We start from the raw sequence: 13,524 nt of genomic DNA on the forward strand, positions 1-13,524 counted from the left end.
TTTTGTAATATCACTTTCAGTAATCACTGATTTGAGGAAGCCCTCGCAAATTTTATTTTTTATTCTTTTATTTATACTGGTTGGTGGATTCTTTCACCAATGTCTGGCTATATCTCAAACATCTTGGCGTGAAGTTCTGCTGAGTAGGAAAAACCTTTTCTAATACACATACACTAGTCTCCCCATATACATATAATTGACAGAAACATGACTTTTATAACTGATGAACATTGATAAATATTTGGTATAAGCTGATTGCATTTAGTCCGTTCACACCGGTGCTGCTTTGAAATCGCCGTAATGCAAGGTGATTTCAAGGCCGCACATTAGTGCGATTTGCACTGCCGATTTCATTGCGGCTTGCCACTTTAAAAGAAATCTATGCAAGTCGTGATGAAATCAATAAAGTAGCGCAGGAACCTTTTTTTTTTATACTCGCTGCAACATGAACTGTTCCATTGTGTGCGACTTGTCCTGCGATTTGGAACTGTCAAATTGCATGGCAAGTCACACTGGTGTGAACGAGGGCTTCTACTACTTTGTTACCTATATGCTTTATAGCAGTGTTTCTAAGTCGGGGGTTCTTCCAGAGGTTGCTAGGGGTTTCTTGAGCAATGGTGGACTGATCTCCCACCTACGCTGACCATCAACACAATTTCCCACTAACCACCAATGTAATGTTCGTTCTGCGCGCCTGTGATCTGTTTTCAGCTGACAGCAGGCTGATGTCTCAGAGCCAGTCAATGCTCTGGAAAGATTGCGACCATCTGGTCCAGATCCACTCAGGAGCCTGGACTGGCACTTGGCTCTGCTGCACAGCTAGCTGCAGAGCGCTTGAGCCAGCTGCCCAGCACAGCCCACTGCTCCGGTGGGGATGTGGGGGGAGACCAAAAGCAGACACCGGTGACTGACAGTCACCAGCTCTCTAACTGAGCTCTGAGAACCGAGCGATCTGTGATCTTTGGCTGGGTTTACTTCCGCTTTAAGAGTTTTTCAGGAGTCACTACTGGCCATTACCTGAGCTAAATTGAAAGGAATTCTCAATATTTAGTGCTGTAACTCGTAGCAACCAAGCAGAATCCATCTTCTGCTGGCTTTAACAGAGCAATTTGATTACTTCACTACTAAAATAAAAATACCTTTTGGTTTAATTTTGTGTTTTGAATTGATTGCTTTTAATGCAGGTGTGGTGAAACCGTGATAAAACGGGAGCAGTTCAATGATCTCTCCATTGATCTACCACGACGAAAAAAGCTATTACCTTCAAGGTCCATACAGGATTCCCTAGATCTCTTTTTTAGGGTATGTTTCAAAAAATATATTTACGTTCATGCAATGTTATTTCAGAGCCCAATTGAATTTTTCAGTTTTATATCTGCAAAATAAATCCAGGTGCATCGAACCTAAAGCACCCCCTGCTTTCTGTGTGGAAGAACTGATGGCTGTTCAGATTTCCCCCCTGCTGCTTCAGAGTTAGAGCTCTCTAATCGGCAGGTAAGCTTAGCTGCTTGGAGAGCTCTAACCCTTACTCGGCAGTGGGCGTGTCTGACCTCTGCAGAAAGACCACTGCTTCCACAAAGAGCAAATGTCCTTTTCTGCTGCATACTGACCCAGCATACCTTTTATTTATATCTCCTTAAATAATATTTAGTTAGTTTGAATTGAAATTTGGCTTTAATGTAATGCTGATTTCTAATCAGTTGTGTGATGTGAAGGCTTGCCTAAATTATGCTCACCTAGAGTGTCTTTTCCCAGGAAAAGTAATCAAACATTTGGCTATATATCACAGAAGCAGCACTAGAATCGCCACGATTCAGCCTGCAATTCCAAAATGCGGTAAAACACGTGATGTGTGTTGGGTGCCATATTTCTTAATAGTACCGCAATAGTATTGCAGTTTTTGCTGCTCTACAGAATTGCACATTTAAAAATCCTGCGACGCTCATCAGCCAAAAAGGAGCAGGAACACCTAGGACAACTCGTTGAAGTGAATAGGCTTCCCTATTCCCAACATGTGGAAATGCGTGAAAATCGTTTTTAAGAATCGCAATCATGAACACTCATTCCTGCTGTGCAACATGTGCACGTTTGCTCTCTTGCATGATTTTTGTGAAAATTAAAATCTTGATACTTTACAGATGGAAGATCTTGAATATTCTTGTGAAAAGTGCAATGGAAAGTCTGCAACTGTAATACACAAATTCAGCAGGTTGCCCAGGTAAGGGTTTTGTCACATATATATATATATATATATATATATATATATATATATATATATATATATATATATATATATATATATATATATATATATATCCACTTCAATACAGGGCACTTAAACACCTTCCTGCCCAGACCAATTTTGAGCTTTCAGCGCTGTCGCACTTTGAATGACAATTGCGCGGTCATGCTACACTGTACCCAAATGAAATTTTTATCATTTTTTTCCCACAAATAGAGCTTTCTTTTGGTGGTATTTGATCACCTCTACGGTTTTTATTTTTTGCGCTACAAATAAAAAAATACTGAAAATTTTGAAAAAAAAATGTTTTTTTTTGTTTCAGTTTCAAAACTTTGTAAATAAGTATGTTTTCTCCTTCACTGATGGGCACTGATGGGGCTACACTGATGGGCACTGATAAGGTGGCACTTATGGGCACCAATGTGGCACCAATGAAGTGGCACTGATAGGCGGCACTGATGAGCGACACGGACGGACACTGATAGGTGGCACAAATTGGCACTGATAGCTGGCACGGATGGGCATGGATAGGCGGCACAGGTGGGCATGGATAGGCGGCACAGGTGGGCATGGATAGGCGGCACAGGTGGGCATAGATAGGCGGCACAGGTGGGCATAGATAGGCGGCACAGGTGGGCATAGATAGGCGGCACAGGTGGGCATAGATAGGCGGCACAGGTGGGCATAGATAGGCGGCACAGGTGGGCATAGATAGGCGGCACAGGTGGGCATAGATAGGCGGCACAGGTGGGCATAGATAGACGGCACAGGTGGGCACTCAGGCGGCACAGGTGGGCACTCAGGCGGCACAGGTGGGCACTCATAGGCGGCATCGGTGTTATAGTAATGGATGCCAATCAGTGCCAAACAATAATGCATGCCAATCAGTGATGCCCATTGTGGCCACTGATTGGCATCCATTATGGGCACTGATTGGCACCCATTGTGCTGACTGGCACCCTGGTGGTCTAGGGAGGATTATGGATTTTTATTACCTTTTCCCTGGTGGTCTAGTGGTGTCCCTGGTGGTCCAGTGTGGGCATCCTCGGGGGGGCTGTGCTGATAATCGATCAGCACAGACCCCCCCTGTCAGAGGAGCAGCCGATCGGCTCTCCTCTACTCGCGTCTGACAGACGCGAGTGAGGGAAAGCCGATCACCGGCTCCTCCCATTTACACTGTGATCAGCCGTGATTGGACACGGCTGATCACATGGTAAAGAGTCTCCGTCGGAGACTCTTTACCGAGATCGCAGTTGCCGGGTGTCAGACTGACACCCCGCAACAACGATCGCCGCGATGCGCGCCCCCGGGGGCGCGCAGCGGTTCATTATCCTAATCACGTCATATGACGTCCGGTTAGGATAATGAAACCACTTTGCCGCCGTCAATTTGTAATAGGGCGGGCGGCAAGTGGATATGTATATTTACTGGGACTGACTGGAGGAGACATATCGCTGTTCCAAATTACTAGGAACAGCAGATCTGTCTCTCCTTCCCTCCCCTGTCAGAACGGGGATTTGTGTGTTTACATTGACAGATCCCCCTTCTGGCTCTCGTGCCCGCAATCGCGGCCACTGGCCACGCGCATAGAGTCCCCTGCCGTACAGTGGGCACACACGTCTGCTATGGCTCTTAAAGGAGCCAATGTACGTGTACGGCGTGAGCTGGTCGGCAAGTGGTTAAGGATGCTAGTAATGTCCACATCACTTTTTTTTTTTTTTTTCTTCCTTTCAACTGTTTCAAATTGACATTGACAAATGTAACATATGAAGTTCTATTAAGCAGACCAGTTATTCAAGTCACCGGTGCCCCCACAAACTATCAGCTGTAGGTGGGTCTGACTTTTAATGGTATTGAATTCTGCCCTGATGCAATGCTTATTTCTGCAGGGTTCTCATTCTTCACCTGAAGCGTTACAGTTTCAATGTGACCCTCGCACTAAATAATAAAGTTGGCCAGCAAGTAATCATACCGCGATATCTCACCCTGTCATCACATTGTACAGACTGCACGCGGCCGCCGCTCTCTCTGATCTGCAATGCACAGCCTGTAATGTAAGGATGCTCCTGTGTAATATAAATGCGTTCACAATACTGCCTTTTTCTTATGAATTTATAACACAATCGAATTTTCTCAGAGAATGCTGTTAAAACATTTAATGTGCTGCAAAAGGTTATGTGTAAAAAGTCACTTTATCCTCTGCAACCCAGACTACATGATAATTTTTCGAGTTTCTCCCCAACTGTTCTTTGGTGGTGGGTTATCATGGTAGTAGCAAGAAATATACAGTTACACTTTAAAAACTTTTTTTTTTTATTTTTTTTTTAACTATTTTGGGCACGTTTTTCTTTGATACAAAAAAAAACAGGAGAATATTTATTACCATTTACTCCCAAATGAAAACCCAATTTGTCCTGAAAAAAACCGCGGTGTAATCCACCTGGATGCACAAAGAAGTTGTGATGTGTATGATTTTACTAACACATGTCAAAATTGGACTTTGACAAGTAATTTGTTTTACCCTTAGGCGTGAAGGGGTTAAACATGTTTACAAAACCCTCATTTTAGGCTTTTGCAGTCATGGTGTTGATTAATATATCTGTTTAAATAAATCTCTATACTGTAATTTTGATTTAAGGTGTGTTATGCTGTGTCATGTAACTTTTGTTTAACCTTTTCAGGAGTTTCCGTCCATTAAAAGCCTCACAGATGGTAAATTCCTGCACTGCTAATAATAATTCACGGTATGTGATTCAAATTTATCGCTAGTACAATCTGGATTAGTGATTAGGATGGTTTAGAAAGCACTAATGTATCTTTATAAGCTATTGAAAATACAGGGAGGTACTTCTGATGAGTTGAAACATACCAAAGGAACTTGAATAAATATGGGGGTTAAAGGGTACATAATAAAATAACCTTCTATACCAAATAGAATATGCAAATATGTTTTAAATGATTCACTAGAGAAAATGGTAAAAGAAAACTATGATGGGTTTGAGACGTATTTTGTAAGTTTGTTTTATTTTATTTTTTATTGTTTTATTCTTTTCACTAATTATGTAAATTCTTACTTTTCAAACAAACATTAAATACAAGGGGCATCATGACAATGGTGCTGCAGACCATGGGGTATATTATTTTTAAGTGTCATCACAGCAGAACTTGTTTGCTTTTAGGGCCAATTCACACGGCATGCAGTCCAGTGCATTTTATTTCAGCATCAAAAACGTATGAAATTTTTTTTTTATATGGTTTCCAATGGCATAGTTTACACCAGTGTGGTCCGTTCCAGGACTTTCCAGCGCCAGAAAAAAAAACATGCTGCATTTTTCCCTTGCGGTAAAATGCACTGGAATGCATTAACGCACAGGGCCCCAGTAAAATGGGATAAGAAAAGTAAAAAAGGCATCTGGAAATGCATCAACTCGTAATGCAGAAATGCATCCGCAACGAATCTGGAGTCCTTTTTTGTGGCGTAAACCAGCCCTCAGACTGCTGCTCTGTAATTGAATCTCCTAATATTTTTGTAGGAATAAAGCAAGCACATAACAGTAGGAGAGGGGCAATTAGCCACGTCTCTTACTTATTAGAGCGTTTTGAGCTCTGTAAACAGACTATTTCAACAAAGCAGTTAGGGGTTGTAAACCCTTACAATATACCCAGTGAAGGAACTATCATCAGGTGGTAAACTGATTGGAGGGTAAACTGAGCTGATTGGAGGGAAGCGGCACACCCCTTCACCCAGCATACAGGAACACAGCTGAGGCTGTCAGTCAGCTGGAGCTCCCTCCCCTGTCACCATTTTTTCTCTTGTCAGGAAAACTTGTCAGAAGTGACTCATACTGATAGCAGAGGAAGGAGGTAGCAGACAGAAATTACACTTAGTGCTCTGGATTGAGTAATTTTGAGGGCTATGCTTTGTTCATTTTTCCTTTCTGAGGTTTACAACCACTTTAAGGTTTGTCTCTACACAATACATTTTGAATTATGACATTTTTTATCTGACAGAAAAATTAATTTTTAAAATGTACCGTATATACTCGAGTATAAGCCGAGATTTTCAGCCTCTTTTTTTGAGGCTGAAAGTGCCCCCCTCGGCTTATACTCGAGTCACCATCTTCTGTCTACCCGATCAGCGTGTCGAGCAGACGGACGGTGGCCATTCAACTATTCAAAAGCCGCGCCTCCCTGTCTGTGATAGGCGGAACACTCAATTTCCCAGCAGTCAGTGGTCCGCCTATCACGGACATCCGCTCATCCTCATACTACGAACGAGGATGAGAGGATGTCCGTGATAGGTGGAACACAGACTGCTGGGAAATTGAGTGTTCCGCCTATCACAGACGGAGGCGCGGCTTTTGAACAGTGGAATGGCCGCCGTCTGTCAGACGAGAAGAGGTGCGGCGATCCTAGCATGGCCGCCGTATGTGCAGAAGCACGCAGGCTCGAGACACAGGTAGGCTGGACACACAAGGCTGCACACACAGGGATGGCTGGACACACAAGGCTGCACACACAGGGATGGACGGACACACAGGGATGGACGGACACACAGGGATGGACAGGCATGTCTCACCCTCGGCTTATACACGAGTCAATAAGTTTTCCCATTTTTTTTTTGTGGTAAATTAGGGGCCTCGGCTTATATTCGGATCGACCTATACTCGAGTATATACGGTAATTTTAGTAATGAATGTGAAGAATATATACTGTATACAAAAATGCCAAGAATTTCCTTTAAAGTATAAAATTCTCCATTTAGAAAACAACCCTTTAAATCTGCAAACTACACGCCTATTTGTCTGGACTCTGAAAGCGAGGACGAGCATTTGAAGAGATGTGTGACCAACACCCAAAGACTGAGCACCAGTTTGCAGGGACAAACTGAAGACCAGGTGACCTTTCTGGATTGTCCATTTGTTCCCATGTAGCCTAGGGCAGTAATGGCGAACCTTGGCACCCCAGGTATTTTGGAACCACGTTTCCCATGATGCTCAACTACACTACAGAGTACATTATTATTCAGGATTTATATAGCGCCAACAGTTTGCGCAGCGCTTTACAATACGAGGGCAGACAGTACACTTACAATACAAATCAATACAGGAGGGATCAGAGGGCCCTGCTCGTTAGAGCTTACAGTCTAGAAGGGAGGGTCAAGTTGAAACAAAAGGTAATAACTGTGGGGGATGAGCCGATGGAGAAAATGAAAATACAGTTAGGTGTGGGTGGGGTAGGCTTCTCTGAAGAGAAGTGTTTTCAGGGATCGTCTAAAAGCTAATAAAGTAGGAGATAGAAGGACAGATTGGGGTAGGGAATTCCATAGTATTGGAGAGGCTTTGGAAAAGTCCTGGAGGCGAGTATGGGAGGAGGTGATGAGGGTGCTAGAGAGCAGGAGGTCTTGAGAGGAACGAAGAGAACGAGTAGGTTGGTATTTAGAGACTAGGCTAGTGATGTAGCTGGGGGCAGAGTTGTGGCTGGCTTTGTATGTAGTTGTTGGTATTTTGAATTTAATTCTTTGGCTGAGCGGAAGCCAGTGGAGGGATTGACAGAGGAGTAGCAGACACAGAGCTATTGGTAAGGTGGATGAGTCTGGCAGCGGCATTCATGATGGATTGAAGAGGTGATAAACTATGTAGAGGTAAGCCAATGAGAAGGGAGTTGCAGTAGTCGAGGCGGGAGATGACCAGCGAGTGAATTAAGAGCTTTGTTGTGTCATTGGTTAGAAAGGGGCGTATTTTGGAGATGTTGCGGAGGTTGAGGCGGCAGGATTTGGACAGTGATTGGATGTGTTGCTTGAAGGAGAGTTCAGAGTCCAGGACTACACCTAGAACCTTGGCATGAGGGGATGGGCTTATGGTTGTGCCATCGATATTGACAGTGAGATCAGGGGAAGGGGCACATGGAGGAGGAAAAATTATAAGTTCAGTTTTGGATAGATTGAGTTTGAGGAAGTGATGTGACATTCAGACTGATATATCTGATAGTAAATTAGTGATACGTGAGGAGACGGAGTGAGCTGAGGGGCAGAGAAATAGATTTGGGTGTCGTCAGCATAGAGGTGGTATTGGAAGCCATGGAAGGCTATCAGTTGGCCCAGGGAGGAGGTATAGATTGAAAATAGGAGTGGTCCAAGAACAGAACCTTGGGGGACCCCAACAGAGAAAGGGAGAGGAGGAAGTAGAGTTGTAAGAAACGCTAAAGGTGCGGTTGGATAAGTAGGAAGAGAACCATCGTAGAGTACAGTTACGGAGACCAAAGGTGTGGAGTTTTTTGAGAAGGAGGGGGTGGTCAACCGTATCAAAGGCAGCAGAGAGGTCCAGGAGGCAGAGTACCGAATAATGTTGATTGGTTTTGGCCGTTAGTAGATCGTTTGTTAGTTTTAGGAGAGCAGTTTCTGTGGCGTGTTGAGGACGAAATCCAGACTGAAGGGGATCAAGAAGGCTATTATCAGCAGGGTGGACACTCAGTCGATTGTAGACCAGACGTTCGAGTAGTTTGGATAAGAAGGGGAGCAAGGAGATGGGGCGTAGGTTGTTAGGATTGGATGGGTCCAGTGAGGGTTTTTTAAGTATGGGTTTGACAAGTGCATGTTTTAGAGAGTTGGGGAAGATGCCAGAAGAGAGGGAGAGATTGAAGATGTGAGTTAGAGAGTGTAGCATAGAGCCAGAGGGTGAACATAGCATTTGTGAGGGAACGGGATCCAGAGGGCAGGTGGACATTACCAAGTAGTTTAGCAACTTCGTCTATAGTGGTGGGGTTGAAAGAGGGAAGTAATGATTGTGCCTGTGGGCATGATGTGTAAAGCGTGGAGGGTATCAGAACAGTAGAGATTTCCGCTCAAATTGTATCAATCCTCTGTTTGAAGTGATTAGCAATCTCCTGGGCAATGAGTGAGTTGGCGGGTGGAGGTGGTGGACGAAGTAGAGAGTTGAAAGTAGAGAAGAGTTGACGGGGACAGGATGATAGGTTGCTAATGAGTGATAAAATAGTTCTGCTTGGCAGAGAGGAGGCTAGAATTATATTTTTGGAGGGCAGATTTATATTCTTTGAAATCTCCCTGAGACTTGGTCTTGCGCCACAGGCGCTCATGAGCACGACTATGTTTTTTCAGACTTCTAGTGACATCTGTTTGCCAAGGTTGAAGGGGTCGGGGTTTGATTCTGTGTGTAGTGAGGGGGGCCAGTGAGTCCAGAGAGGCTAGAAGTGAAGCGTTGTAGACAGAAGTGGCTAGGTTGGTGCAGGATAGGGGTGAGATTTTGTCGTAGAGGTTGTCGATAGCAGAGAAGATAAGGGTTGAGATGACGCAGGTTTCTGCGGGTAACTTTAATGCGGTTGGAGGGAGAGGAGGTGAAGGAGATGGAGAGAGTGAAACTAATAAGGTGGTGATCAGAGAGAGGGAATGGATAGTTAGAGAGGTTGCATGGAGTGCAAAGGTGAGAGAAAACTACTTCGGTGTGAGTAGGATCATGTATCCACTGTTTCAGGTCAAAGGAGGAGGTTAGGCTGAGAAGTTTGGAAGGGGCAGAAGTGTTAGTATTAATAGGGATGTTGAAGTCCCCGAGAATGATTGTGGGGATTTCAGAAGAAAGAAAGTAGGGTAGCCAGGCAGAGAAGTCATCAAGAAATGTTGATACTGGCCCAGGTGGCCTGTAGATCACTGCTATTAGAGAAATTGGAGTGAAGAGACGATTGCAGTGTGCTTCGAAAGAGGAGAGTGACAGAGAGGGAGGTGGCTGAAGTACCTGAAAGGTGCTATGTGGGGCTAGAAGGATTCTGACACCTCCTCCCTTAGGTCCATTGGATCTGGGGGAGTGAGTCCAAAGAAGACCACCATGGGATAGGGCCAAAGAAGACACAGTGTCTGATTCGTGGAGCCAGGTTTCGGTGATGGCGAGTAGGTTAAATGAGTTGGTGATAAAGATGTCATGTAGAGAGGTGAGTTTGTTGCAGACAGAGCGGAAGTTCCAAAGGGCACAAGAGAAAGGGAGTCTGGTCTTGGGAAGAATAGAAATGGCAACTAAATTTGTGTTGATTGCGGCTGTTGCCAGAGGGTGCAGGGTGATGGGTGCAGTTTAATGATGGAGGCCCAGGGTTTGGGGGATATATCTCCAGAGGTTAGGAGAAGCAGGAGGGTGAGGGAGGTAATATGGGAGTGGGATTTATATGAAGGGACATCCCCCAGGGTCTTGGAGATTTTTAGTGTGTGGATTTAGAATTAGCAGGAGTTGGGTGCAGTAATAAGGAGAGGACAGAAGTGAGGGTGAGACATATATATATATATATATATATGTGTGTGTGTGTGTGTGTGTGTGTGTGTGTGTGTGTATATATATATATATATATATATATGTGGAGTTGAGATAATTTTAGTATAGAGGACAGAGCTGTCAGAAGGAGGAGTGGTAGAGAATGCATGTTATAAGGAGAAAGCGCTAAAGGGTAAAACTAGGTCACCTGGTGTCTTTGCAATGTTTTTCTTGTGTACCTTCGCTGAAGTGCAGAGTCAGAAGTGCTTCCACTTATTGAAATCCCCCCCCACTTGGAGAAAGACCCCTGTTGCAAGTGTGCCCCCTGCAATAGCTTCCCCCAAAATGAAGCTCATCTTTATACTGATAGGGGTGGGGTGTGGGTGGATTTCAATTATCACTCAGGAGGTAATAAAGCTTAACTGGTTAACAGGGCAAAATTCTAACTTCAGAAACAGACTAGCAAGAGGGCACTAAAGTTAGACGGGCCATAATTTTGGGTAAGACAAGGGAGATAATAAAGCATTGTAATGTGGACAGGGCTACAGACTGTTGAGCAAAAACAACATACCAGCATTTTTAACCACTTTCAGACCGGACCAATTTGCTGGTCAAAGACCAGACCACTTTTTGCGATTCGGCACTGCGTCGCTTTAACTGACAATTGCGCGGTCGTGCGACGTGGCTCCCAAACAAAATTGACGTCCTTTTTTTCCCACAAATAGAGCTTTCTTTTGGTGGTATTTGATCACCCCTGCGGTTTTTATTTTTTGCGCTATAAACAAAAAGAGCGACAATTTTGAAAAAAACGCATTATTTTTTACTTTTTGTTATAATAAATATCCCCCAAAAATATATAAAAAAAAACATTTTTTTTCCCTCAGTTTAGGCCGATACGTATTCTTCTACATATTTTTGGTAAAAAAATCGCAATAAGCGATTATTAATTGGTTTGCGCAAAAGTTATAGCGTTTACAAAATAGGGATAGTTTTATAGCATTTTTATTAATAATTTTTTATTATTTTTTTTTTTTTTTTTTACTAGTAATGGCGGCGATCAGCGATTTTTTTTATTTATTTTTTTTTATTTTTATTTTTTTTTTTTTATATTGTGACTGCGACATTGTGGGGGACACATCGGACATTTTTGACACATTTTTCGGACCATTGTCATTTATATAGTAATCACTGCTATATAAATGCAGTGATTCCTGTGTAAATGACACTGGCAGTGAAGGGGTTAACCAGTGGGTGGCAGTGTAGGGGTTAAGTGTTCCTAGGGATGTGTTACTAACTGTGGGGGGGGTTGGGCTTTCATTTAGTGAACACTGATCTCTGCTCCAATCACATGGAGCAGAGATCAGCGTCGATAGTTGCTAGGCAGAATGGAGAAATGCTGTTTACTCTGCATTTCCTCCATTCGGCCGATCCGTGAGATGATTGCGGGGATGCCCGCGGCGATCGAGTCCGCGGGTCCCGCGACCGGACTCACGGGGGTCCCGACCAGCGCGGGAGCGCGCCGCCGCCGGCGTGCTCCCGATGGCAGGGCGGCATTCAATATTGGACGTACCTGTATGCCAATATGCCTGCCCGTGCCATTCTGCCGACGTACATTGTCGTGCGCTGGTCCGGAAGTGGTTAAAGACACACATGAAAAGCAGATAGCAGCGTTTCAGATTTTGGTTGGAGATGGTTCAGTTGGCACATACCTGTAGGGTGAGAGAAGAGATTCTCAGATGAGACAGTCAGATAATCAGTTAATAAGTGCAAAGTCAGAAGTGCTTCCACTTATTGAAAGACCCCCTGTTGCAAGTGTGCCCCCTGCAGTACATGAGCATCATGGGAAATGTAGTTCCAAAACATCTGGGGTGCCAAGGTTCACCATCACTGGAATAGGGGTACTACGAGTGTGGACACATTGGGTAACTGTGTCACTCTAGTTTTCCTGATTGTTGTAGTAATATGGTGTGAGATATAGGACAAGTATATGTCTCTAAATATATTTATATCAGATTTTTGCAGTCCTTTGCTATCCTCCTCTCTCAGGAGTGTTCAATCTAAGCCAGCAAGGAATCGTTCAGCATGGTTGTGTTAGTCTAGCACTGTGAAGAAAAGATGTTCATTGTTAGGGGTTTACATACACTTTTAAGGCTAGTGTTTAAATTACATTGAAAACTTAATCGTACCAGCAAAAGTCTGGAATAAAGTGGTGTTGAACTTTCTTACTAAAAAAAATGTTGCTATTGTTTCCTTCTCTAAAAGAAACCAAAAGCAGAAGGCGCCAAATGTTCGGAGCTCACTGACACGAGCTTCGATGACCTGAATGATGAAGATTTGATAGCCGCCGTTCTGGAAATAAGTAAAAAAGACAGGCCTGTGGATCAGGAGGACGACAAACTTGCTAGCAGCCCAGACACTGGATTCGGTGGTGATGACGACCTGCAGGAAACTGCCACCACTATGGAGGTGCTGGAAGAGCAGAAATCGAATGTGGTAAAAGATTCAGGTGCGTGTGGGGAGAACGCTCTGCACTGTTGTGACTAACTGTATTGGGCAGCATAAAAATGTCAGCAAACCCTTAGGCTGGGTTTCACACTATTGTGAGGTCACCAGTATTTGTAAATTGAAATCATACCCCCTCTTAAGCATCTCTTCTCCATAGAAAATAAGTTCAGTGCTCGTAACCTTTCCTCATAACTCATTTATTAGCTTTGTAGCCCTTCTTTGTACTCGCTCCGTTTCCAGTACATGCTTCCTGAGGACTGGTGCCCAGAACTGGCATACTCTAGATGCGACTGGACCAGAGTCTTGTAGAGTGGGAGAATTATCATTTTATCTCCTGGAGTTAATCCCCTTTTTAACCACCTCATCCCCGGAAGATTTGGCTGCTCAATGACAGAGCACTTTTTGCGATAAAGCACTGCGTCGCTTTAACTGACAATTCCGTGGTATCCAAACAAAATTTATGTTTTTTTTTTTTTTCTCTCACACAAATAGTGCTTTTTTTTGGTGGTATTTGATCTCTGCGGT

The 13,524-nt window shown here is 43.8% G+C and overlaps 1 protein-coding gene across 2 annotated transcripts in view; it reads left to right on the top strand.

The window, feature by feature from the left end:
* Window positions 1–13,524, top strand: part of USP37 (ubiquitin specific peptidase 37) — a 60,137-nt gene that overhangs the window by 32,902 nt on the left and 13,711 nt on the right. For both annotated transcript variants that reach the window (XM_077447885.1, XM_077447886.1), the window contains 6 exons: window positions 1,185–1,302; window positions 2,139–2,218; window positions 4,132–4,296; window positions 4,924–4,986; window positions 7,008–7,140; window positions 12,757–13,000. In XM_077447885.1, coding sequence (XP_077304011.1) covers window positions 1,185–1,302; window positions 2,139–2,218; window positions 4,132–4,296; window positions 4,924–4,986; window positions 7,008–7,140; window positions 12,757–13,000 — 803 coding nt within the window. The remainder of the gene's footprint in view (window positions 1–1,184; window positions 1,303–2,138; window positions 2,219–4,131; window positions 4,297–4,923; window positions 4,987–7,007; window positions 7,141–12,756; window positions 13,001–13,524) is intronic.

Source organism: Lithobates pipiens, unplaced genomic scaffold (assembly GCF_037356315.1).
Source record: "Lithobates pipiens isolate NorthernLeopardFrog02 unplaced genomic scaffold, aLitPip1_a1.2 Scaffold_22, whole genome shotgun sequence".
Taxonomy (NCBI): Eukaryota; Metazoa; Chordata; class Amphibia; order Anura; family Ranidae; genus Lithobates; species Lithobates pipiens.